At 42.9% G+C, this 27,883-nt stretch overlaps 1 protein-coding gene across 2 annotated transcripts; it reads right to left on the reverse strand.

Moving 5' to 3' along the window:
* Window positions 1-572: 572 nt before the first annotated feature.
* Window positions 573-26,754, reverse strand: LOC139344473 (neuronal migration protein doublecortin-like). 2 transcript variants are annotated; one of them, XM_070982699.1, is made up of 7 exons: window positions 26,612-26,754; window positions 22,116-22,541; window positions 18,878-19,218; window positions 9,437-9,539; window positions 6,631-6,684; window positions 3,582-3,679; window positions 573-3,469 (listed from the first exon to the last, which is right to left on the reverse strand). In XM_070982699.1, exons 2-7 carry the CDS (start codon window positions 22,477-22,479, stop codon window positions 3,413-3,415), a joined length of 1,017 nt encoding a protein of 338 aa, XP_070838800.1. In that variant the 5' UTR covers window positions 22,480-22,541; window positions 26,612-26,754; the 3' UTR covers window positions 573-3,412. The 2 variants fall into 2 exon arrangements, with proteins under 2 accessions (XP_070838800.1, XP_070838799.1); XM_070982698.1 differs by having other exon boundaries at window positions 6,595-6,684.
* Window positions 26,755-27,883: the final 1,129 nt, after the last annotated feature.

A 27,883-nucleotide genomic window follows, 5' to 3' on the forward strand; every position in this document is an offset into this window, starting at 1 on the left:
CATATTCCACATGTTAGATAGATGAAGAGATCTTTGGGTGGCTGCAGGAGTATGAATACTGAATGTACAAACACACCAGTATTTGTGATGCAGACTAGAATTACAGGACTGGATAAAACCCTCCTCCTCTCACACACACATTTGGATCTCCAAGTAAACTAAAGATAATGTCGACAGCAGAACCTGACACATCATATTTCAACATTATCACTCAGTATTTTGCTAGAATTAACAAACTGACGATGTTTGCAGTTTGGCTGTTGTTGGACATGTTTGGCCACCGCTGAAAATGTGAGAGACAGAGTGCCTGTTCCCATGGTGATGGAGATGGTTATGTAGTATGTAGTGATCTCCGCACAAACGCAACACTATTTTTAACTCACAAATCTTTCATCTATTTATGTTTCTCGATAGAAAGCGCACATTTAGCATCTGCCGTTATTGCTGTAGACATACGATTTGCATGCACGCACACACACACATGGTTTAAGTCATCAGTGAAAAGGAGTGTGAAAGGCGAAGTACTGTCTAAGATGTGTGTCACTGAGTCATTGCAATAAAGACCAGAGAGGTGAAATACGACTGTTTTAATTGCAAAAGGATACCGGTTAATACATTGAATGAAGCACTGAAACAAGCCACTGTGACATTGCAAAATACCACTAAAAAGGACATTGTAAATTTCCAAGAAAAAAAAGGTCATTCATTCGATCAGAAAGGCATACATATGAAAGAGCACAGGAAGGGAGCATATTTACACCACGATAAAGTGTCCTGTGACTCTTCAAAAGAAAGTGTGTTGGGAGGCCTCCTCATTCAAGATGTTTAAAAATGTTTTACAAACAGCTGTTAACAAAGAACGAGCCTTCGATGTCCCATTTCATTTTTTTTTTCCTTTTATCAAAAGACAGTAATCTAAAAAAAAAGGCACCACTGTAGGTGATGAATTCACACCATCCATCTTACATGGTGGCGGGCCGGTTAACACAAGACAACCAACATTTTCTGTTAATGCTTTATATGCTGCAGCGTTGTAATAAGCTGTAGAAAACAAATCAAGGAAACAAGAACATTATTAGCGTGTAAGGTTATACAGAACCGATAGTTTGAGAAAAATGACAACAAACGGGAGTTTTTGTACAAAATGGTGGGTAAAGTGAGGTGTCCCTGCTTTTGGATGAGCTGATCGTATTAGCTGTTGTGCTGATGTGGCAGACAGCACTCCCTGCAGGAGAAAGGTGTAATTCACAGCACCAGATAGTTTGGTGATGGCTTGCCTTGAGCATTAAGCGACTGATGAGATCAGCTATTCAAAGCTTATCCAGAGGGCGGGCACCGGATCACTCGTTAGACATACAACTCTCAGACTGTCACACGATCACAATGGAACAACTGCATGGACATTTCAGTTTTAGTTCATTCCTTATTACGCTGTTGGGTATAAAAAGGCCATTCCTACAGAAAATAATTTTAACTATTCTTGAATCCGAATGCATAGATGTTCATCTAAAAGGATGCTACATGTGCAGCATTGTTTTTCAATATATCGAGAAATCAATTGTGGTCACGCATCGCAATGCTGGCAAGTCGACATTAAAGTGTCCGATGAACAAGTAGCTCCCTGCTTTGTGCTTCAGTGTCACCCAATTTAGCGATTCTCAGGCTTGATTCCCTGCAGAAATCTGAGAAAACTTCAGTAGAAAAAGAAGTATGGCCATAGGACGTTGCACACAGAGGCCTGAAAAAAGTACTAGTGTTTACAGCTCACGTGAGCAAAGTTAAAACTAGGCGAAAAAAGAACCTAGACGAGTACCCTTGATATAAATTAATAAACTTTATAAAAATTTGAAACCCAAACATAGATTTAGACAACCGTTATGTTTTCATCTCCCCCTGAATCTGAGAACTATGCTGAGCCATGCAAAATAGGAGAGATCCCACTACTATTTAGCGCCCCGATAAAACACTCTAACTGTCTCAGATGAGGATGATTTGACCTTGATGTCGTAGAAGTAACATGCAGAAATCTCCAGGTGTGCTTCCTCCACAATATTTAAAGAATTTTACAACTGATAAAGTTACACATCTTCCCCTTTCTTATAATTTGTGATCTAAAAATCCTACTTTGGCTTTGAGACCTTTATTTATTCAGAATTTCACAGATTGTACGATTAAAAACATCACACCCAGTTGTGGTGATCAACTGGTCTAAAGGGAAATTATGAATGTGTGTTGGCTTTGCTTGCTTTTCTCTTTTTTAAAATGGACTATTACTTTTTCCTTTGGTTGTTTTTATGCACCATTAGGTCCTTCAAATCAGCTTTTTACATGCCCAAAGTTTCATAATCATTCAGTAATATCATGCACTGCAGTTTGTGAAAATCTACTACACAGAGGGTATAAACCATGTATAGCCTACTGTCTATGTAGAAGGTCAAAATAGAGGAAACACCAAAGTAAAGACTTCACTGAGGGCTTTGTGGGATGCTTTTTCTGACGGATGGTTCCTTGTCCCTGATCAGACAAGGTGAAAGCCAATTACTGCCAACATTTTGAGGCCTCCATGCTTATGTTGGTATTATAATCTCTCACGACTATGTTCAGTTGGGAACATGAATTTTCACTGAAGAGGCATTTGCTTCTGACCAATAATCCTCTTCATTCAGGAGCTGCTGCATCCCACACATCCTCACCCTCTCTGGTGTGACTTTATGTTTTGGTTCTTCTTTTACTTTGACCATACCCTGTATCATGTTAAGCAAATGTTAGACAGACATTGTAGTGACATTATGGAAGCACAGCAATGAACATTGGGCAGAGATGTTACGATGGGTAGCTATACACAGTATTTACAGTGGGTTAGAAGGACTTAATCTGGCTTCACAGATTTCCTCTGACAAGGAACCATTACCTTTCACACCTTTAACCAGAAGGACAGGAGGACATGGAGGAACGTCACAAATACAAGTGATACAAAAGAGTCCGCTTTGACTAACACCCCTAAAAATACCCATTTGCTGCTTGGAATTCTGTGATTGAAACATTAAGTGCATCCTTTAACAAAACGTTGGAGACCAAAGTGGATTTTTTTACACCGTGAAATCTGCTGGTCAGTGAACTGTGTGCCCTTTTGAGAGATACCTCCACGTGGAAACATGTGCCTGAACATTGGTGAGCTGATTGTTACAACGAGGTCAAAACTGATCTTTAAAAAAAAAAAAAAGAAGTTTGTAGTTTGTGTTATTCTCAAGCAGCAAATGGTGTCATAGCCCTGGTGGCTAAGGCCGTAAAAAGAGACAAAGAGTGGGTCTCCTACACAACAGGTGGCACTGTGAGTGAAGGTGGAAAGCAGCAGAGGTATCAAAACTTCTGTGTTTCAGGCCATTAAGGAGGCAGGCTGCAGGAGGAGAGTCTACATTGATTCGCCGAGAGAATCGTCATCATCCAGAGATAAGGGCAGGTAGAGATCCTGCAAACACAGAGGGGCAAAATCGCATGAGTTAAGTCAGAGTTAGCAACAAAGGATGCAGTTGGAGACAAAAAGATGACAGGTCAGCAGAGGGGAGGAGAGGCCCGGGTACCTTCTGCTTGTTGTTGAGGCTCGGGCTGTTGGGGGTGGAGGTGGGGGAGTGCTTGGAAATCGGGGTGGAGAGCTGGCTGCTGGAGCCCGTCCCGTTGGCTGAGAGAGCCCACAGAGCAGAGGAGAGGGAAAAAGGGGGGGGGGGGGGGGCAGGAGAAAGAGAGGTAAACAGTGTGTGGATTAGAAAGTGGAGCAAGGGAGGCCTGGACCTCTTTCGTTGGCTGTGAAGAAAAGTCATTCCTGAACTGCGGCCTCATTTGGCTCCAGTGTAGAGCGACGCTGTCGGTCCAGGTTTAGGTGGCTGACAAGCTCTCCGTTTGTTAGATGACATTTTATTCACTCGCTCTGCGTCCTGCCACGTTGCTAGGATTCCCTCTGTGTGGAACATTGTGTTTATATCTAAGAGCGGTGCGATGTAATGTAGCTGTGTGTGTTAAGTGCTTTAAAAGAGTTTTTGTCTATAAGAGATGAAAAGAATTCTGGAGACTATGAGCCAGATGGCCGGTGTAAATTTGAGCCAGCGAGTGTTGAAAACACAACGCGGATAAAGCTTCATTGTTAACCAACTTAATGCCACTGGCTTCATTTAACCACTCAGCCAGATAAACAGGCGTACAAATGTAGACTTAACAAGCTGTTTGAACACTTTAAAGGACAAATCGCAAATCGTATTATCTTAAAATGAGTACATCTAAACATGAGCAGCTCCCACACATACAGAACAGGCCGAGCTTTTCTCTGCAGTTGCCTACACTGTCCAGGTTTGGTCTCTTACATTTGATAGATTTATTCATCCTCTGTAGAAAACTCAGTCCACTGTGGCCACATTTAATTGAAGATCAGTGAGTTTCATTGTGGGCTTCTGTCCCAGGACCATGCCAAACACACTTTTGAATGCATTCCACTCATTAAACTCAGTGCACGCTAAAACAAGTTGTTTATTTTGATGCCAGAGGCTGAAGAAAGTGCTGGTAACTGCGAGGTAAATTAGACATATATTTTAGACTGATATGACACGCTGGAGAACATGACCCAGCAGTTGAAGGTGCACACCTATTGTTGAGCTGTGGCCCAATTAGAGGCATCCATACAAGTTGCTAACCAATCAGAGGCAGGAGAAGCATTCAGAGCCAGATGGCACAATACAGTACTTAATAGCTTTTCATGTTCGATCATAATTGCGTGTTGTGTTTTGGCTGGGTACAATTTCAATAACATAAAAGTATACAAATTCTGTGGCAGCGCCCTGGATCTGTGATCTCATATTAACTAAAATATTATATATACACTTTTTGTCATGTTGTGCAAGCTCTGTGACGGTGAGCCTTCGAATTCACGCCAGGAAAAGCTTTAAGTGAAACTAAATGGATGAATATATTTGGCTTTATGTGGTTGTCTTGTTATTTTCACAGCTTTTAATTGACATGTTAAGCTGTTGTAAAAGAAAGATCCCAAAAAGATTTCTTTCGGCCTCACGCAGACATTTACATGCACTGATCCCAGTTAACATAGGCCAGTCACATACCTCTGACGCCAGTATCACCCTGCTGACCTCAGGTATTATAGAGGTGGTTAATGCTCCACAGTAAACTGCCTCCCGGCGTGTTGGCCGACCATCTGCCGTCTTAAAGGCAAGGCATCCCCCATCAGTGATCAATAAAATATTCAAGACTGCTGAAGGACAGAGGGAACCCGCAGGGCTGGAGACCCAAACACCCCCCGCCACACATCATAAAGTGGCATGAAACATGACCTGTGGACTACCTGCTGCTACCACACTGCCAGCTCTGAGAGCATCAACGCTGTGTATTTATCCTACAGGGGGTTTAACAGCTCACCTGCTCTGTCTTCCCACTGTTGGAGAGACACTGTCACTTGGTCATACTTCAACAGGCTTTAAATCTCTGCAGCATGTGGGTGTGCCATCACGCTACACTGCAGTAAGCAGTGGGAGTACTGTATACAGTTTTACAAAATACACAATCTCAGACATGCATAATTTAAACCTATTAAGTGAAACATGAGAAAAAGTGTTTTTGTTTTCCAGTGTTCATAGTTTTTATGAGCGCTGTCAAAGAATTATATGAATGCACATGATCAGAATTCATGGCACCAACTAATGGTGCGTCTACATAAAGTCAGATAGCATTGTAACAAAGAGGTGCAGCACTGTACTCCAGTGTTAGCATAAAAGATTCAAGCGTGAGCAGCAGCAGTGTCTCTACTATGCTCTACTGCCTCCTGGATATTATTAATTGTTAAAATGCCTGATTGTCAAACAAACAGCTGAAAGCTGTTTACAGTCTTTATTTTTCATGTTTTATTCATGACTTTTTTAAAAAAGACTTTGCTTTAGTAACATTATATCAAATCTAACTGGATTTAGTACAAACACAAAGGCTGGTTTATTATACTAAAGTAAGATTTAGTATAACAGACAAAGGCAGGATTTTTACTGTCCTCATTCTCAGGTATTAGAGGGTTTTTATGGGTGTTGGATGAGATTAAGGAACTCATGTCATTTGGACCCCCTAGTAAAAACAGTCTTCAGCTCTTGAAGCAAAACCAAACAACAGAGAAGAAGCAGCGTTTTAACTCCTTCTCTGCCATTTGTCAAAAAGAAACCAAAATGCAAATTATTTTTATAAAAAGAGAAACAACACAGTTTCTCTCATTAGCATCCCTGAAATGTGCTCGTTGGAAGCAAACCTGAAGGTATTTTTTAATCATCATTTATCATCCACTATTGATTCTGAAAGAGAAATCCATATTTAAGCTCACCATTCCCGTCAGACTGAGGTCAAAGGTCAAGGTCTGCTACAGACCAGCACCACCAGATCAGGTTGGGATTAAGCATTTCACAACTACATCTCCCTGCTGCCATATCTCATGTTGTATTGGCGTTCACTTCCCATCAGCTGTCTTAGTTTTGATTTCCAGAACACATTGAGGTCAGTGTGCGCTGTGCTTTAAAAGGAAGCATCACAGTGGAGGTGACAGAACAGTGGGCTCACTCGATTCAGCAGGAGACTTGCTGCGTTTGAACTGACCAGGGCTCTTTGCTGAACCACGCTGAGATTTGGGTCCCTTCATCACCCTGCATTCTGTGGAAAGAAGCAGAAATAAAGTCACAAATCATCGCTTTTTTTTTTTACCCAAAACCAAAAGTGCAAGTGATGCTTGGTAGTGCAGCTCTGTTAATTAGAATGGCAGAAATGGGAAAATGTAAAAATAACATGTTTGGGGGGTTTATTTGCAGTGAATTGGATGACCTGACGACCTTGGACTGACCTCTTGATACCGATCCAGACAGATCAGGTTCTTTCCTGATCATGTAAAATAGGTAAATGAAAAGTTGGATGAAAACTTCTCTGATTAAAATGTTTTGCTTCTGCAATAATAAGAAATGGAAAAAAAAACTGGACTAAAGCAGAAAAACATAAAGTGAAGGTCTGTTCTCTGCGTTCACACCAGCCTCAGAGCACACAGGCTTTTACTGTCAGCGAAGGCCAAACAGACGTGTCAACTAGAATGGATTTTATTGATGCACTTTGGCTTGAGTTAAACCAAACAAGACAACTAGAAGTAGCATTAGTAGCGCTCTAGACGTCACTTTAATGTGCGATTATTAATGTAATTCGAACCTGAATGCCCACCAAATTGAACAATATCCATCTCTAACTGTCAGTAGTTTCACTGCCATCTTACTGCCTATTATTCAAGAGTGGTATCTGTTGCTTGTGAATCCATGAACATATATAGCAGTGAGCGCCTGTTTAAATCATAGAGAAATGTATGCAGTATATTCTGGGTCACTGTATTAATCAGTGCAGACAGACTCCAGACATTGCTACCCCTCCCTATGCATCTTCCCCTCTGTTTGTACTGTCAGGCTCTCTCCTTCCTCCCCCTCCCTCCTCTCCTCCACTTTGATGCTAATTATACTATCTGTCCTCCCTCCGTCTCCTGGGATCGCACCACGTCTGTCTTCTCACTCTTAACCTTCACACACTGCTGGATACAGACGTATGTGCGTGTGCTATTGTTTGCAAGGTGTGCCACCATGCCTGTGACAATGCTTCAGACTGGCAGCTTGTCTTGTCTACTCAGTGGTCTCGAAATAGCCCCCGAGTCTATCTGCGAAGATTCCCTCTCAACTGATGCTGTCGCGGCATAAGCAGAGCTGCAGGTGCACATGTGCTCCTCTCTGTCTGCACGTCCGTCTTGTGTTCAACATAAAGACTGTGAAAAATAACCACAAGGGATTTCAGTCTATTTTGGTTATTCATGAAAAGCTCATTTCTAGTGCAGACAAAAGTATAGAAGGAACATTTAACAGCATGTGTTTTTGAAAACACTCCTTGAAAACACATCATATGTATCTATTGCAATCATGTTTGTATGGATAAATGGCTTAAAAACATCAGGATTTGACCATAAATCATCCAGAGACATGCGTCTGCTGCCGTACTGTCCATGTCATGCGTCACAGACGGGGCTCTCTCCTCCTCTACTCCACTGAGGCTAACTCACTGATGTCTGGATGCTCGAGACTCTCAGCAATTTTATTTAGTATTGCCCCAAGGTCATTTTCAACTGAATGAAACAATTCAGCTTTGGCTCCATGGGAGAGAGGCGGGGAGTACGCTGAGAGGAAAAGACCCAGATCATTACAAATGAACCGGCATCTCCATCCTGCCAAGGTTTGACAAGGAATTGAGGGGAGGAGACGGGATGAAGGGAGCATAATGACAAATCAGGCCTGTATCAGCGCTGCGTTAAGATTAAAAGACATTTAGAAAGATTCAGAATGTTTCGAGGAGGAGACATTAGGTGGAAGTGGGCTGTTAAAAATAGGGCTTTCAGGTCTGTGGGGAGCAGGGAGACTCTGCGAGAGGATTGGTTTTTACATTTTCTCTCCTCCACTTCTCAGCAGTATCAGCACCCGCAGATCAGCTGGCCTAAACATGTCACCGTGCAGATTAATGGCTCCTCTTCTTCTCTACCTCTTCCTATCCCTGCTGCCAGCTGCAGATAACACACTTTTCTCGTCGACTCCCTCTCTTTCATGGCTTCCCTCTCATATACATAATTTTTTGCTTCACAATAACCAAGCACACAGCTTCGTATGTGAATACAACATCATTCACAGAAAGAATACATTAGTATACGTCTAAGGAGTCTGTGAGATGTCATGTGGACATTTTCATTTTCATTTTCTATATACACACACAATCCATTTTAGGTGCTCGAGTTTCTTTCTTTGATCATTCTTCTCCAGTCCCTTCTCTAAAATATCTAATCATCAGGTCTATCTTCACAATATTATGTTAACTAGACAGATGAGATGAGATTTCAGAGTAAGGACGTCTCTGTAATAGAGTAACAGTCCAAAATATTGGGAAAACTGACCCTCTGTGACTGCAGTCACTTGGCACATACCACCATAACATTAATATAGAATTTTTTTCATTTGCTGCACTGTACAGTTTACAGTCTCGGTGACTCAGTAAATGATGAGCCAAATTCCTGAAATATGAAGTGCAAAACATAAGTTCCACTGGATGCTTTCCACAAGCTGCTGTCATATGTACAATTTAATAGACTTATCTAAATCAAAACGCAGACAGAAACGGTGCAAAAGCCCAGCCAAGTGTGTCTTAATGTATATGGATACATTTGTAGGTGTCACAAAGTCATTCATCTTTTCAGTTATAATACTTGAGCGTCTTTAGGTTGAAACTGCTGCATTGACATGTTTCATTAACCTTCTCAAAGGTGTGTTGTTTTACTGTTTTTCGATTTATATTGCATGATTATTATAAAGCTCATAGGCCTGGCGACTGTCACACACACCGTTATCATCCAGAGAGAAGTCGTCCTGGGCGTAGCGGAATTTCTCTGGTCCACATGCAATGAAGACGTCATCCTCACCAAAAAAATCTTGAAGGCAGGTGACCTGTGAAGCCAGAAGAGAGAAAACTTGAGAACCTGAATAATCTCACATCAACCGGTATCATACCAGAACCAAGAGTCTCCAGCCATGCTGCTGGCGCTGTGAGGCTGGACATTGACTGTGCTAAGCAAGTACAATGTTCACCATGTTCATATTTTTGCATGTTAGCATGCTAACATTTGCTAATAAGAAATGAACACACAGCACAAGCGAGGCTCGTGGGAATGTTATTGGTTTTGCAGGCATTTAGAAATGAACCAAGTACTGGACACATTTAAATTTTGACCGAGTGCTAGATGTAAGTTAAGGAATCACAGTCATTACATTTTTCCTGAGGGGAACATGAATATATATGCCAAATTTCATGGAAATCTATGTTAAAGCTGTTGAGATATTTCACCACGAGTAATGGAGTGGTGGACCGACAGTACCATCCCTGAGGATACGCGTTAACATGGTTAAAATGTCCGTTTTGAATGCTAATCAAGGCCTTTTCTGCACTTACTGAAAGAGTTACAGAACCCAAGACTATGCAATTGCCAACAGAAGATTATCTGCTCATATTCATCTGATTATATCTGTGCTGTTACCATTCATTAATTAATAAAATGCATTTGAAATGCTGATTCAGGACTAATTAAAATGTCCTCTATGCAGGCATTTCCAGCATGAACAAGCACTGCTAATAGCTGTGCAGAGGAAGCACCATGGATGACATGATCACAGATCTGACGGCAGAAGTGAAAATGTTGATTACATTTTGAAAAAAAGGATGAAAACAGTAAACACACAGGCTTTTGTGCATGAATAAAAGTAAAAGTTAGGTCTTCTTGGGTGCCAGCCAAAGCATTTAGTCAGCTTCATGTAGTAGCAGACTGCTTTTGTGTCTTACTTGTCATGTTAACATGCCTTTAGCTACAGTAGGCACACATAACAAAGCACACACACAAAGGCACAAAAAAGCCCAAACAGAAAGTATAATGTTACACCTTTGCTGTAATGTTTAAATGATTCAACTTCCCTCCCCAGGGTCTTTCTCTCTATAGCAGCTGTTGACACAATATGGCCTTAGTGGACAGATGTCTCTGGGCCACACCTTCTCCTATGCTCTCCATTATACGGTCCTTGTTACCAGCTCAGGCACGCCTATTAAAGCCATTCAAACTAAAAGCTCTGCTTCCCCTTGGTTGTTTTTCCTGGTGCAGATGAAATTTCCGACAAAGCATCTCAGCCTCATTTACAGTTTGCCTTTCAACACTAGCTGAATTTTGTTCTTGCTAACATTATTGGCTCAAGCCGTATGAAACGATTGACACACAGATGATTCACTCTGTCGTAGTTCAAAGGGCTAATTTTGTGGGTGATTTTCTAAAAAGCACACGACTCGCACTGACTCAAGACTCTCTGCTGGACTCTTCGAGAGGTCCACAGCCTGAAAGATTACCCTGTGTTGGGACATTTGCCAGCATAGCCAAGATGCATCATGGTTTCCTTTGTGATACACATCCAAACTATGAACTGCAGATAATTTGGGAACACCCCACCCCATCAGCTGCCATGTTGACTCTCAGTCTTGCTAGACAAGCTAAAAGTGTGCGGTGGTGACTCGCTGGCGAGGCATCCAACAGCTGTACCCTCTCTGCGTCCCACAAGATACCCTGGATACAGGCCTGGCAGATCCTTGCCGAGATGGTGCTTTGACTCCAGGGATGAAAATCTAATTGGTTTTCCAGCCAGGGCTTTTCTTCTGTGTTCATTATCAAGAGATTAGATACATGTTACTTTCATTAGGTTAAACTGTTTTGTGGCAACAAGGGCACCTGACAGTTAATCATAAGATGGAAGCATTAAAGTGCTCTTTTTCCCCCAAGGCCAGCGGGCAGAGGAGAAGAGATGGAAATGGGCCGGATTGGGGCGGGAGGGTAGAGGCTAGTCCATGTTTTAATAGCTTTAAGAACAGAGCTGATTAAAGGGATAAAGTGTTTATCCAACAGACTGCCACCTTAATCTCTCTTAACAGAATCTCCATTTGAAACGAAGACGCTGTCCTCTCTGCAGGTTTCTGAAAGGCAGCAATCTCGCATTTATCTGTGCACTCATCGACCCAAGAGGGGAGTCAAAAGAAATACCTTGAAACAAAGATGTTGCATGAATTTCAACATGATTGGACATGGTTGGCTTTCAAATCTGTACCATACAGACCCATGCTTGAAACAGAAGCAAAAAAGCCAAAATGGTGAATGAAGTACGGTGTCTCCACAGCAAAAAAAATGATTTCTATCTGGCAAAGAGCTTTGCCAGTGACTTACAGAAGCATTGCCCTTGAACCAAGAAAAATAGATAGATAAAACCAACTAAAAACTACACCTATCTACGTTCGTAATGCAATGTATCGATGTGTTACAGGCAGGTCGATAGTGCAAAAAAAAGCATGCTCTGAGATAACCTGGATTGAAGCCCATGATTCAAGAGCACCCATCCTCCTTAAGAGTCCTTAGCAAAAACAATGAATCCCTTTAAGCAATCCCACTAATCCTATTTCCTGCAGGGATCACTTAAGATCCAACATCATCTGTACAGTTACAGTGCAGATCTTTGACCAGTCCTCTTTGCATCATTAAGCCCACAAATCATTCATGTGCATTGTGTATCAAATGTCCCACAGACACCTCAACAATCACCCAAAGCTGGTCTGCATGTGCACAACGTCCTGATTAATAACATCACCACTGTCACTTGTTTTTCCTCTCACATGGGATGCCTGTCATGGGTTAATAGTTACTGTAACCCTCAGTGAATTTTCGCTCTGACATCTGTCGACAGTTGATAGAAGGGCTGTGGAAAATCGCTCTGCATTGCATGTGATCACATCAAATGTCAGAGTCTCTTTGAAACATGGCTGCAGTGCGGAAAGGGCAGGCCAGCCTGGGAACATTTGGATATAGGTTAAGAAGCATCCCTCTCAATTTGAAAAGGTCAGTCGACGTCGTCAGCCAGATCCACCGGGCAATATGACATTCAAATTAAAGATGACCATAAGCTCTGTCCCATCACTTTTACTTATGCACATGCAAACCATGCAATTCAGTATTTCTATATGTATTAGTGTGTTTATTGGAGGCAGGTGGGAGGGGTTTTCTGAAAAACTGGCGCCCTCCAGACTCCAGGTGCCCACCACCCTCTGTCCCACCAAGCCCATCCCTAATCTCTGCCTCACCAGCTGTCAGGACCACATGACCCCCCGAAAACCACCAACACCACCAGCAGCTATGCAGAGATCCACCAACTCCAACAACTGAATTATTCAGAGTTCCTTTATCCGGACTCTGGCCAATGGTAGGTAGGTCATGGCAGTCAAGTGGTAAATATAGAAACGGGGCGCTATGTAATTCTGAACATGGTGACAAGAGAGAGGGCTACAAGTTTCAACAGATCCTGTCAATGAGTAGTTTTCCTTTCCAGTATTTGCTCTATAAAACAGAAAACTGAATTACCGGAGATGTGATTTTTCGCCTTTTAGGGGATTTATTCATCAAAACATGAAGTCACAAGCTATTTGAGACACCAGAAATTCTGGGCTGAGCAGTGCCTTAGAGTTTTATGACTAATGTAAGGTATGATATATATATTTTTGTGTGGGCGATCATTATATTGGTCTGCAAAACAACATTCTCTATCTCAGGTCAACAATAGTCAAACAGCAGCTCCTTGCCACAGCTTTTTGTGCAAAGCAGCAAGAAGCATCTCTAAACAAAGCTCACGCATCCTTTGTCTTCTACAAGCAGCTGCTTGTCTGGACTTCAGCTCCTCCTTTCACCAACACGGTTAGAGCAATAATGAATGAACGACTGATGACTCTCCAGGTCTCATCTCTGGCTGTGTTGGGCCATGTTAATTGATCTTTGTGCTACTCGAGTAAAGCTACTCGATGCTGCTTTATAATGTTTCGACTCTCTGTCGTGACCTGGGTGGCTCATCTGATCATTACTTATCTGACAAACAGCGAAGACTCACCGCCGGCTTTAATGCGTCAGCAAATGGCCGGTCAGTAGAATCAAATGTAACTGATTACACTTATCTGCTGTACTCTGAAAGATACTGTAGACGAGTAATCTCAGATCAGTTTGAGGGTTTTCTTTTGTCCTCAAACAAATGACTGTGTTTTCTCTATGATAGGAGGGGGTATGAAGTTGAAGGCAGGACATTTGACTGAAAGGTAAAAGGCAAAACAGTAAAAACAAGTGAACTCACAGTGAACAAATTCATGTTCATTAAATATTATACTGTGTAGTCTCAGGATTACTGTGCTGTGTAAGAGAAAAGAGAGGTATAAAAACAGATAAAGACCTTGCTTTACAACCCAAGGGGAAACTCCCACACCATTTCCTTCACTGTAGGCACACAGACCTGATCAATATCAGCGCCTCTGCACCGAGTGGAATATTCCTCCAAAATACACGCGGTGTCTCCATTTTGTCCATCTCAACTGAAGGTTTCACACGCAACACAAAGTACAGAAAACAGGCTGTTTGCTTTCATAGCGGGCAGCTCAGTTGATGGATATAATTACTGGACGTAAGTCAAATCCAGCAGATCGAAATACAAAATGAAAGCCAATATTTGAGCACTGCAGTGATTTGTACCGATCAAACAGTTACTGTTATAGCCTGTTGCCTTTCTGACCTGTCTGTGACCTCGGTGCACTGGCACAGTGTCTGTCTGTGTGCTCCTGTAGGTGCTCCGGATGCATTTGGAGCACAGATGAGCCAGTTAGGCAGCAATATCTGCACAGTCATGGGGAGCAGCTGGTGCATGTTGTTTTAACCCCCACTCCTCCCCAACCCTGAGGAAGTAGGCTTTCCATTTGGCTGACTGATGTGGCCTTAGCATTATTAAATTGTGCTTCCTCCTCTCTCCCCCCCCCCCCCCCCCCCCAGGTCAGGCTCACTTGTTGATGTGGCGCTTGTACAGAAACAGCAGGGCGGGGGGGCTGTGAGGGGATTCAGGCCTCCATGCTTGCTAGAGATGCTTCATCATGGGGACCACGCCCCTCCGTCAGCCTGGTTGTCTGCCTCCATGTAACACTGCATGTGTGTGTGTGTGTGTGTGTGTATGTGCGTGTGCGAGTGAAATGTGCCTGCAGTGAGCTCTGCTTAAGGGTGAGGAGCAGAGAGCAAGCAGGTAAGACCCATTGTAAAGAGCACACTCAGCGTATTACAGCCATTGTCACAAACCGAATCCATCACGGCAGAGCTTATTGCCATGACAACTGCTTCTGCAGCATGGCAAAGAGCAGGCAGACTGCGAGAGCACTGATAACCAAGGAAAAAGCAGGCTTTTCTTCCCTATTACTGGATGTATTTTAGTCGTTAAGAAGCCCTGAACCCATGCCTGTATCCATATCCTATTCTGTGAATTATCACTGCATGAGTTATTAACTTTTAAAACAAACTGGAGTCTTTTGTTCTCTGGCAATAACAGTGTGACCTTGTGCCTGAAGCATCCGTTTCTTCTATCCTTCTCCTTTGTGGCTCTTTGTTGCCAAATCAATTTTAAAAAAAAGGACTTGCCATAAAACCTCAGATACTAAACCGGGCCAGAATAATGGGCACTCAGATCTGTTAAAGAGTCCTCTGCAATGCTGCAGCCTGGTCAAGATAATTCAGAGGGACAAACTGCACGGCAACACAATGTACCTTGAACATATTTCACAAAATGACATTTGGATTTGGCGTCTATTAGACGAAAACCTTCCCAAATTCTATTCAGACAAACAAGCAGTGGATCTTGAATGCAAATCAAAACTATTCTCCTATGCAGACACGTCTATCAAAGAGGAATGAATACAAAATGGCAGCCAGCAATTAAATAAATGCTCTCTGGTTTAATGTAGCCTTTAGAAGCAGGGAGGACAAATCAAGCTTTTTTTTCCCCACGTTTTTTAGGCACGGGGAATAATTATTACCCATCAGCTAAAATAAAACGATCCTAATTTGCTCTAAGAATGGAAAATGAGTCCTGAATCCACTGGCCCCACCCTTCCCGACTGAAATGAAAAGCACCAGCATTTGAGGGGAAAATGGAAGTGATTTTGTTCACAACACTGACAAAGAGAGGAGGGCAGGCTGTCTTTAGAGGCGACGCAGCACCGAGGCAAAGACGAAAATCAAGTGAAAAGTGAGCATTAGAAAAATACAACCAGAAGCTCCTTCCATCTTAAAACTGACCCTTTAAAGCTCCACATGCACACAGTGCATCCCATCATGTTTCAAACCCAATTATGAGATGCATACAGGTAAAGAAAAAACATGACATGTGATTTTTTAAACCAAAGGCTTGCATTGATAGTAAACTCTCACACCCACTACAGGATGTGGTATCTGACAGACCAGTCCACACCAGCTGGGCTCTCTTTGTGCCTTGGATGTGGTCTCCTAGCAACCGGTCCCAGCAGCTATCGCAATGGAATGGGAAGAGGAGGATCGGCGCAGAGTCAGGGAGGGGCGGGCACTGCATCAATATTGCTTCTACCATATCACCTCCACCACAGAGCAGCTGCAGTGTGCCTCTGCACACAAAGACACCGCAATAACGTGTGTAGCATTTCTCGCAATTCTGTGCACTGCATTGAAAGCGGGAGTCCTGGGCACGATCAATCAGCGATCAACGGACACTAATTGAGGAACAATCAATCTCTATCTACAGTGATGACAAGAGAATTTGCTCAGATTGGGACAGCTACCATATGGTGGCTATTAAATTCATTTTGTGGAAACAACTCATTACAAATGCATGGCGGAATTCAAGCTGGAAAAGGGTTCAAGCCTAACCACAGTCCAGAGATAAAACGAATGAATTCTGAAAATAATAATCATATTCCATTAGATAATTACAAGATCAAAACATCTTAGCAAGTGTTTCTGTAGGAAAACCAGTGCAAGACCTGGGGCAACCAGACTGCACCCCTGGGAGACAGCATTAAAATCAAATTCCCCCATCTATCATTTCAGCGTACCTCCCCTCCTCCGCGCCACATGTGATTCGGACCGTATAAATCCAGAGGACAAAAAAAAAAAAGGTACAACACCTAAAGAAGCTCAGCAAGGCACGATCCCCACTGCATCTGTAATGAATAATAATACAGGAGAAAGGTCTCCGGAGGAGAATTAGCAAGCATTTAACCAAATCAAAGACAGGACGGAGGAACAGATGTCCGTGTTCATATCCACGCATGCTTCCACGCTTGCTCCACATCCCCGCCTCTGTTAACTACCTGTGATTCACAGTAATGTGGAAAGCAGAGATATTTGATCCATGCAGTCAGTTATGGGTGTGACAGGTGTGGGTTTGTTTGAAATGATGAAGAGATGAGATCAGTAACTGTATTTATTTACAAGATACATTTTATGATGCAGGTGACGGGTTTTGTAGTAAGAGGGTCAATCCCTACTGCACAGAAACATATTTAGGACCAATTTTTGCCTCTCTATGCATGTATAACCTTTACTGTTGGACCCCACCGCTCACTCACATTTCATTTACTGGCACACATGTTGATATAAAGGTAGATGGTCCATCTAACAGACCTTTCCAGGTGGATGACCCTGCATGCATGGTGGCTGTGCCTGTCCCTGAACACTGCTCCAATAAAGCACGAACATGAATAAAACATTATGTCCTTTTAGCCAGTGTGTTGAGAAAACAATAGTCTTCCCCCAGGGATCGACTTTTAGGCAAAGTTAAAGCATTTGGCGATCAGCTTTTGCCATTCTTGGGCTTTTGTTGCAGCTGAAATCACAGCTGAGTTTCCCATTTCCACTCTACATACATCACTTCTACGAAGGAAGGAAGTCGCCCGTACAAGATATTAATGTACTTCATTACAACAGTAGTATTGAAATGATGCACAGTTTATGTGACCACTGCAAGTATCTAATGCATTCTGCTCTTAATTGTCTTAAAAGCAAAGCATGTGAAAGCATTTTATGAACACAAGAGGCTGCAGCCTGGCTGGCGCCATTTACCACCTACATTGGGAAGAAACCTCTGAGATAAAAATTTATTCAGCTGATTGAACTTAGGATGTGATGTGCATCTTTCCCAGTTTAAATGTTGAGGGCAATATCTTGATCCTGTTTTAATTGGGGAGACAATACATTGAACTCTTACATTTGTGTACAGAAAATAAAAGTCTGCTGTCAGCGTAAGCTTTTCCTGCCCACAGCCATCCAGAAGAAACTAAACGTTTTCTGTGCAGGTTTTTTCGTCCTCGTGGGATTGCAGTGCCCTGAATTCTGTTTGGCTTCAACAGCCGAAGGGTCTCTTAACTGAACACCAGAGAACAGTCAAGGTTACCAAAGACACTTTGCCCTGTATTCTGTGGCTTCTGTTACACGACACAGGAGATGTCTGTGTTTTCAGCCTCAACATGCGACTGAAGAGAAGAGAAGAGAAGAGAAGAGAAGAGAAGAGAAGAGAAGAGAAGAGAAGAGAAGAGAAGAGAAGAGAAGAGAAGAGAAGAGAAGAGAAGACATGAAGTAACATGAACGTTACGTAACATTAAAGATTCTGATTAGAATAAGTTTACAAGCTTCAGTGTCTTCACTGGCATCAGCTACTTTCACATGTTGACATAAAGGTTTTTCTCGATCCATATTCTCACCGCTTTGCTAAACTACCAGCATGCACCATCCCAAATGTAACAAGGGGGACAAAATTATCAAATACAACAATACAGGGCTGGGCTCTTTGTGCGCTACCATAATGCTTGGAAGACAGAACTTCCCAGGACTTCCCAGCTTTTCAATGCTCGATCACTCGAGCAAAAACAACGGCCTACAACAAAAGCCAGGTGGACAGGATACTAATGACCTGAACCACAGACAGGAGAGCATGTTGCATCAGACTGAAAGTCACAATAAAGACTGCAGACAATGCGGGTCATTGAGTACACAGGTTGTTCTCATGGATGTTGGAGGTTCTCATGGACCTGCCGTGTCATTCCTGACTGATGGCAGCAGCGGACAATAACATTTCTGTCTGTTTTTGGCATTTCCGTGAAAATAAATTTGCTTCCTGCTTTCCTTTGATCCTGATACCTGCCTGGGTGCGGGTGGATGGTATGAATGATGAATTGTCCCCAATCCTGACCACAAATTTTCCTATTGTGTAGCTTTGCTTACATACTGTACTGTACCTGCTTTATACCCTCTAGAACAGAGGCCCTATTATTTGGATTTTAGAAGGTCTTTCATAAGCTCATTGTGACCCAATGAACTCTGGTTTGCAGCAGCACCTGACAGAATGATGTAAGGTGGGTAACGACTAAAAGCGAGACATACCTGCTTGCCATCAAGTGTGTAGATCCTCTTGACAACCCCGCTTTCAAGTTTAATGGCCTCTGTGATGTCGGTGAGCACCTGCTCGAAGGAGTGTGCCGTTTTCTTATTGAGCAGGACGCGCACAGCCTTGCGTGGCTTCACACCGCTGCGCATCACCGTCACTAGCTTGGGTCGAACAAAGTCCTTGCTCTCTCTGGGCTCGCAAGCAGCCTTGGCAGCTAAGGACTGCATGTTCTTCTGGCTCGCTGAGGCCTTTACATTCACGGACCAGTTGGGGTTGACGTTCTTTGTGTAGTCAACCTTCTTGTAGAAGTTCTCTGATGCACAAACGTAGCTCTCCCCTGTTGACAGGAGAGAGAAATTGGGTTAGTGTGTTGCAACACACTTTGCTATTCAACTTTGACACCTGAGAGTCCCAGAGGAGTCCACACAGAAACATCTGAACCTGCAGGAACTCGAGTTATCATCATCTTGGATTTCATCTCACATCGATCTAGTGTAACAACTAAAAGTACTTTGTGGAAGCAGATAGCACATACTGCAGATGGTGTCAATTTTGTTTGCAGACGTTTTCAGAATAAAAACAGGCTTTGAGCAACCAGATTGTTTCTAGAGAGACATGTTGCTATTGAGTTTTTCCAAATGTTATTTTTGATCTTTGGATCCCCACAAACCAAATGCCCTTCATTTCCATCGCATTAAGAGAAAACCTAGAGTCTCAGGAATGGATATCTAAACACCAAAACTACAGTATCAGATGGGTTAGATGCCAATAAACGGGAATGTCTGCTGTTTTTGTGATTTGAAAAAATACAGATGGTTTCAAGTAATCTACAAAATCCTTTTGAGGAAGGAAAAAAGTGAACTTTCACACTAATGTCTATTAAGCTTTTTTATTATTTGTGCTGTAGCTTGCAATTGCATGTCTTTGTGTGGTGCTGAGCAAAAAATGAGGAGTTTAAGCTACAAGGTTCTCCCATGAGACAGTAGCGCAGATCAGTCCCAACAATACCTGCTTTACAGCTCACACTGACAGTAACAGCAACACAGCACAGACACATCTTCACTTATTAAAGATTCATTGTGTTTTGATTTTAAAGCGTGCATCCCTTGGTTTGCTTAAACTTTCATTATAAAAACTATCCTTCCAGATGAAGTCTGCTGTAAGACTGACTGACTTCCTTGTTGGACATTAAAGGAAGACTTTAGTCATATGGGACAAAGCCGTCTTTTACCATTTTTCAAAATAAAAAATTCACAGAGTTAAAATATTCTACAGCCTCATCGGAAATGTACTCTTCCTAAATTGCCTCATCTTTCCTCCGATTCACTAAATAATCCTCCATTTTCTTCGGCATTATCGAGCTCCAGTCTTTACAGCAGATTGTGCTGTTCTTGGCCAGACAGGGAGACAAGTTAAAGTAAAGACGAAATGCAGCAGGGGGAGAGAGATGGAGAGAAAGAGAAATTTTGACAAAAGGGGGAATCCAGAAGGCAACAATTAGGCCAAATGTGGAGAAATTACAGCAAAGACAAAGCCACAAAACAGGATTACACAGTGCAGAAGAGATTGAGCAATTAATTATATCCCGCAAGAGGAAGCACAATGAAATGCCCCCCCACCACCCACCGCGCTTACTCTGCTGCCCCTTCTTTACTGCAGTCACCACACACACACATGCAGGCAGACATCTCTCCTAAGCAGCTCAAGGAGCAGAGATGATCATCTCATTCTGAACAAATTAAACCGCAGTTCATCTTCTATCTTTGCCCCAACTTCCCCCCCGTCCACCTCATCCCACTTCTTTAGACGAATCTCATAAAGTAAAGTTTGTTGGCAAGCGGGCCAGAGAGTTGGGTCATTTAACTGGGTCTTGAAGAGATTCTTGAAAACATCTGATGGTTGTTGATGGCAAACAGCTGAGGATTTGCCTGGTTAAACAGTATTCAGCACATTATATTAAAAAAAAACAACAACAACAACTTCAGCATCAATGTTAGAGAACTTTTACCTTTCTAATCCTTTCCTGTTTTACTGGATCTTCATACCATCTCACTTACTGAACAAAAGCTTTGTGTTGCTGCATCTGGACAAAGGTTTCACTCGAATCTGACTTTCCCCTGGCAAGTCAATGCATGGATCATCTTGTCTGATGCAAAGTAAACACTTCATTCATTTACCGAAAAAAGATTCCAAATCATCTTTACTGTCTTTAACAGCATGAATCTGTAAGCACATAAAGCAGATCTGGTCAGCCTTCTGATGCTAAAAATATAGTCTACACCATGATGGCAGCTGCTCATGAAGCTGTCTACCATTTATACGCCTCCATCTACTAGACGCAACTACAAACTGATAAGACAAGTAAGAGCACCAAATATGTTACTATGGATACCTCGACTACTGAATCAGGAAAATCCTCTCTTTTCACTCTAAAATACAACAAGGTGCTGCTTTAATTGGGATTGCCGCCTGCTGGAACTATGGATGCTGATGGAGACAGCTGACATTAAAAACTCACACTTGCGACTTAATAATTAGATGCTCATGTCGCCAGTTAATGATCCATTCATCCTGCTGAGCTGCAGAGAGCTGACTTTACAGCTCAGAATGAACCCCTGTGAGAGTATAAAGCTGAAAACCCAAAATCTGAGACCAATGAGTCCCTTTAAGACCGAGAATGAGAGACCAGCTTTCAGCTTTATAAGCAGGTTCACAAAATCTTTGAAAGCAGCCCCGTGAAACAGTGTTTAATATGAGTTATAGGTTGTGTTGTTATGTGAATGTGGCCGTTTCGTTCAAACAAGGCAAGTTTCTCCGTTTTTAAACATTTCTCATGTACGTTTCCTCACATTCATTTCATTTTTAAGACAACTTCATAGCCTAACAAAATGTAAGATGTGCCAACAGCTGGGAAAAGTGGACCATGTCACATGTCCAAAGTGACCCTTCAGATTAGAAGTCGACACATCATATGAAGAGATTACAGGAGCCTAGACGGAAAAGATAAGACTTCTAATCTCAGAACTGGAAATGTTATGCTCCGAAATCTTGTCAGCAGAGATTTGAAACTGCAGGTCATCTTTAACATAGTGGCCTATGATGTCTCAGTTTGGTCGCAGTACAGCAGCTCCACTGCAGAACAACCTGACAATCCAAATGATCCATTACCTCGTGAAGGAGATGCATTTAATCACATACAATAAGTGCTTGGTGCATTCTACTAAATATGCTCACCTTCCTCTAGCTCATCCAAGGTTGCGATCTTGCGCATGCCATCAACAGTGAAGATGAAGCGGACGCCCTGCGGCAAGTTGATGTGGTCAGAGAGCGAGCGTGTGAGGTCAGCCAGGAGTGAGTCAAAGGTGCGAAATCGGTCGTTGGCCACGGCGTACACGATGCCCTTGAAGTAGCGGTCTCCGTTGCGGTAGAAGCGCACCTTTTTGGCTTTCTTCTCATTGGTGAGGGCCTGCAGAGTGCGCGTGCGGTAGAAGCTGCAGTGGGCGCTGTGGGTTGGGCTGGGAAGTCCATTCATGCGCCCGCCCCGCGGGGTACGGGATGCCTTGTCTCGCTCGTCAAAATGTCCAAAGTCTAGCTCCATGATGACTGAAAGTTGTGATGGTTGTGGCAGATGTGCGGTGGTGGTGACCAGCTCCGGAGAGTCTAGGAACAGAAGCATAGCAATGCATGCAATGTGTCAAATGTAGCTCTGTCATTAGCGGTTTTGGCTTGTTTCAAAAACATGGACCATACAAGCCCACTAACAAACAAACTAGGTCTCATTACCCATTTTAATCTCTAGTATATTAGGATGATTTTCATCCAGTCACCGGCTTAGGTGAGCTAAAGTACGCTGCACAATGAGTTTTTAGTACAAACACAGAGGCACGCATTCTGTTCAAATTTCATTTCAAAAGCACAGGAGGCATCTCACTTCTGTGATTTGGCCATTAGGAACTGAATTCTACAAATCTGCAATGCTGATAACGGTTTCATCTGCATACAAGAGGACTATGAATGAAACCACTAAGCATTTTTAAAGGACTGGTTTTGAACACTGGCTGTAAGGCTCCAGCCAAACGTGTCCTTATGACAGCAGTGGCCAGCAGCCTTGCCTCAAACACTGACACATCCTGACCACTTCAAAGAGCATCAGCTGGCCTATCCAAAAAAATATCCAGATCACCTTCAGTGCAGGGTTTTAGTCATTGAACTACTATTGTGCAGAACACTATGGTCCCTGAGTTATTCAATGAAAGCCCTAGACGATCTGGTTGCCTTCCACCTTCTGCAGATTTCATACCCTGTGGCACCAGACAGAAGCAAGTTTTTAATAATTAGATAATTCCTTTGAATGAAGTGTTTAAATAATCAGAAAGCTACAGTCAGGGATTATAATGATGTAGATTTAGGCATGTGAAAATAGGATTATACACAAGGACGAGATTAAGGCTACCTGACTGACTGAATAGCATGCGTTAATTGGGTTTTTCACTGGCAAAGATTTGATGATAAACAAATAGAAAATCGCATAAACACTGTCAGGCTATAATTTATTAACTGTAAAGAAACTGCCTGTTACAGGCAGATTTATTGTTGCTTATTCAACACTTTGAGCCAAGGTAGATCCATAAATGGCGTACACCCACAATGCTGCAGAGCAAAATGCACAATTCATGTGTTAAGGTGATATATTTTTCTTGGAGTAACATTACAATCCAGTGCCTCATCTGCTTTGGCTAAACTGCTGTATGTAGCAGTACATAATACGTCTCTGTCTCGTCTTCTTTATTCCGCCCACACACACCTGTGAGCAGCTGTCTCATTTGCCCAGATGAATCAGTATCTCAGACCAACACAGTTCAAAGGAACAGATCTAAAATATTTCTTTGACTGATCATTTGGTAACTTGCTGATTGTTGGTTTAGATGTCTGAAATCAATTTGTCTATTTCTCTGCTGATTATGTGTCCAGCTGTTAAAATGCAGCCACTGGGTGTAATGAATATGCATTTAGTGAAACATCTGTGGCACAAAAGCGTAACAGAGTTGAGAAAATTGAAGTTGCGAGAAAACCCACACTAGGGTTGGGACATACAGGCAAAGTTAAAACTGTAAGTTTTATTAAAAAAAAGTCCAAAAATATCAATATAAGTCCTCAAGAACAGTGCCCTGGGTATGGCTAGTGCACTGTATATTGGTTTGAATTTGAAACCATAATGTGTGTGTACAAGATCAGATGTCAAAGTCATGTTATACTCTACAATGGTACATCTACTCTGCTAGGAGGACATAATGAATTCTCAGAGCAGTGATTAATATTTAAGTGGAGAGAGACTTACAGTTTAAGTGTTATAAGTGCAGTTCTCCTGAAATTTCAGGTTTCACCGCATTACAACTGGACTGGAAGTTTGGTTGAAGCTTTCATCGTTTGAAAGACAATGTTCAACCTGTTTTTTTTTTTGCCCGTTTCTTTTTCCAAAATAGCAGGGATTTGAATTTCGCAAGAGATGCCATCCGTCCTGCTTCTTGGAAATTATGCAAACGACACATCTGTTCGGCCAATAAACAATAAACCACTTATGTTAGGGGACGGACTGGCTGAAGGCTGGAGAGCTTTTCTATTTAAAGACTGCTCTCTTCTTAACCTGCCACCTGATGGCCGCAACTGAGTCGTCCAAAGCCACAAAAACTCTTAAAAGCATTGCTCTCAAACTGAACACTTACACACACCCATAAAAACACCCACGTTAAAGAGAAAGTTATCTGTGGCCCGTTTAAGGCCGTCCTCCACTGACATCACCCATTTCTTAAAAAATCTGTTTAATCGTCGTCCCCGAAGAGTTTCATTGCCCTGTTGAGCCCAGTGTCATGCATCCTTCTCTTGCAGGTCAATTAGCCTATAGGACCTGACAATATTGACTATGAGGTCACTGGTCTTTGAACACATCACATCTCTGACTGGCTCATTAACAACACATACAGTGCACGTTCTTTTAGGATGTTTAAGTCGCTTTTTCCATATTGATGAAGTTGCAGACCTAACACCACAGTTTGGTACCTTCTGTCATTGAATATTCCCAGTTTTGCACCATTTTGTAGCTATTTTCAACCAAACCCTCAGTGAGAAGGCTGGTTAGTTCGAGGTGTCAATATTTCAACACCATCATGTATCTAAATTGATTGAAACTGCATCAGGATAATGTGAATTAACTCTATTGTGTTATTGTTTCACAAAATTCTGAAACCTCTTGTTTCACACGCCTGAAGCGCTTTGTCTGACACGTGCATGACAGCAGCACAGGTTCATCGCTTTAAATGGAACTGAAATGACAGAAGATGAATCAGCAACTATTCTGATAATCATCTCATCATTTCAGTCATTATTCCAGCAAAAACGTCAACCATTCTCTGGTTCTAGCTGACATGAATATTTTTAGTTTTTGGACTGTTGGTCAGACAAAACGAGACATTTGAAGATCTCGTTCACCCTTCTCATTCCATGCATGTAAACCAGCAAATGAATCAATGTCTAATAAAGCTCATTTGTTCAGAGTATTTAGTACTCTATAATCCTTCATTGTCCTCCATGGTCTAATGCCCTATATGATGCATATAAGTATACAGTAGAGAACCACACTGACAAGCCCAGGCGATTAAATAAAATAGAAGGAAACATGCTGCTGCTGCTGTTGCTGCCGCCACCCACCCCTGTGGCGGGGCCCTCCAATCCCCTGCTAACCCCTGGCTGTGCTGCTGACTGGGGTTTTATGACAGGCACACTGATAGGGGTGGGCCCTCTGTGGAATGGGTGCTCCTCAGCTGACAAAGGCCAGGTTTCGAGCCCATCTGCCGCACTAATGGGCAGAGCGAACGGTGACCCTTCCCCAGTGGAAGCATCAACTAGGACAGTCCATTGTCTCAAACAGGGCGCCTGCTTTCAGAGTGACATCACCATCACTGCTGCTGCTGCTGCCTGCTGGAGGAGCAGCCGGCTCGCTCTCCAGCAAGAGTCCAGAAAGTCCATCTTCTCAAAGGAGGCAATGGTGGTGCACTGATTTCTCTCTCAGCCATCAAAGCTTTTCAGTGTTAAACTACATGACATCTGGCTCTGCATCATCACTGCCTCTTTTGAATGATCATCATGCACTTCCAGGCATTTAAGAACAGCTGAATGAAAATCACCACCACAGCAAAATGCATGGATCCCCTAATGAAAGCCTCTTGTGAGCATTAAAAGCAGCGCGGCATCATTGATATTTTTGGCTGGTTCTGTGTTCCAGCCACCCACACAACACCCCGGTGACTACACACTCCTGACAAAACCAGCAGCACATTATGACTCCTCCAGTCATCCTCATCAAAGCTGATCCACGCACAGCCTTCTACCTAGAAACACCCAGTTTTAAAAATCGCAGCCGCAAAAGGAAGAAAAAGTTTCATGATGGCACATTTATGATGGATGAGTGTGGCCACATGGCAAAGAGCAGCAGCATAAAATTCAAGTTTTTCCTCTAGGAAGAAAAAAAGGGGGCTGGGTGGGCGCACACCTACTCGCAATCCACCTGCTCAAAACGCACATCTGAACCCCTAAAGCAATTCCCCCCGCACAGAAACACCCACAATGTCACCTCAACTTGCCCACACCAAAAAAAAAATCACAACCTTTCCAGTCTCATTCCCTCCTTTTTGCCGGGAAAGTCTGCGGACAATCCCACCCAGTAGCAGACTCACCTGCGTCGCTGCTTGCCGAGTGAAGGGAGTGTGTGCGCGGGGGAGTGTGCGTGAATGTGTGAGTCGATGCTGCAGGATAGCGGCACGCCGTCTCTCCCTTCGCCTTTGTCTGCTTCAGTCTGCGAGCCGGAGCCGCTGCCTGCCTCACTGGAGGAGCCACTGGGTCCTAAAGCCAACGGGCCCTGGACCCGCCCACTGTGGAAATACCCGCGGTGCCAGTCAGCGTGGGGCTTGGGTGGAGCTGACATCAGTCTCACCAAAGGTACATGGGCAGTGAAGGCTTAAAGGAGGCTATTATCTGGAGTGATGGGTGAAAGATGAAAGGGCCTATGAGGGATCTTAATGATGGAAGAAAGGTGAGAGTAAATCTTTTCCAGGAAAAATTCCTCATTTCAGCTCCAGATTCTAGTTTCTTATCCCCATAAAAGAGTGTGTGTGTGTGTGTGTGTGTGTGTGTGTGTGTGTGTGTGTGTGTGTGTGTGTGTGTGTGTGTGTGTGTGTCCCTGCAAGTCAAAAATCATCAGGAGTGTTCAAACTTTGGGACAAACCACAGTTTGATGCTTTCGGTCCAGTGGAGCTCTTTGTTGAGAGAAGATAAAAGCTCGACTGCCACAGCGCCAGTTTGGCCTCCCTTTCTGGTGCCCTTAAAGGAGTATTTCATTGTCAACGGACAATATGTTTTAGTATTTAAAGTCTATAAAGCAAGTAAACAATGATTAAACATCGAGATTGTTCACACACGTGACACACATTCAGAATAATTTCATACTTTTGACAGAACACCTGCACTGCCGCCTGAAAATGTGTCACGAGGCTTCAAAGAAAAGTGCATCAAAGCAACGTTATTGTATTCAGGCTTGAATTCAGTTTTTTAAGAAGTGGCTCCACATGTTTGCGCTTAATGAGAATAATACGATATCTGGTCATGGGAATGACAGCCGATCCCCAAGGAGCAAGAGAACTTGATTTTTGCATGAACTGTGTACGATACTGCTGTATAGTGACGTGTGGGTAAGGCTGTCAGCTTCATTTTAAACATATCACACAGGGAGAAACTGTCAAACTGCACCGACCAGAGTACCTCATTGCAATAAAGCCCACATTGGTCATCAGTGCATATTACATTACAAGCTTGGGGAGGCAAACGTTTCTCAACCCCGTGGCTATGTAACTGATTTTAATAAAAAGGCTCTGTGCTAGTTATTGGAGAGCAGTGTCGATTTCACTGACAGCTCCGTCAGGCTGATGGAGATTCCACAGGAAGTGTCATAG

Source organism: Chaetodon trifascialis, chromosome 16 (assembly GCF_039877785.1).
Source record: "Chaetodon trifascialis isolate fChaTrf1 chromosome 16, fChaTrf1.hap1, whole genome shotgun sequence".
NCBI classification, from domain to species: domain Eukaryota; kingdom Metazoa; phylum Chordata; class Actinopteri; order Chaetodontiformes; family Chaetodontidae; genus Chaetodon; species Chaetodon trifascialis.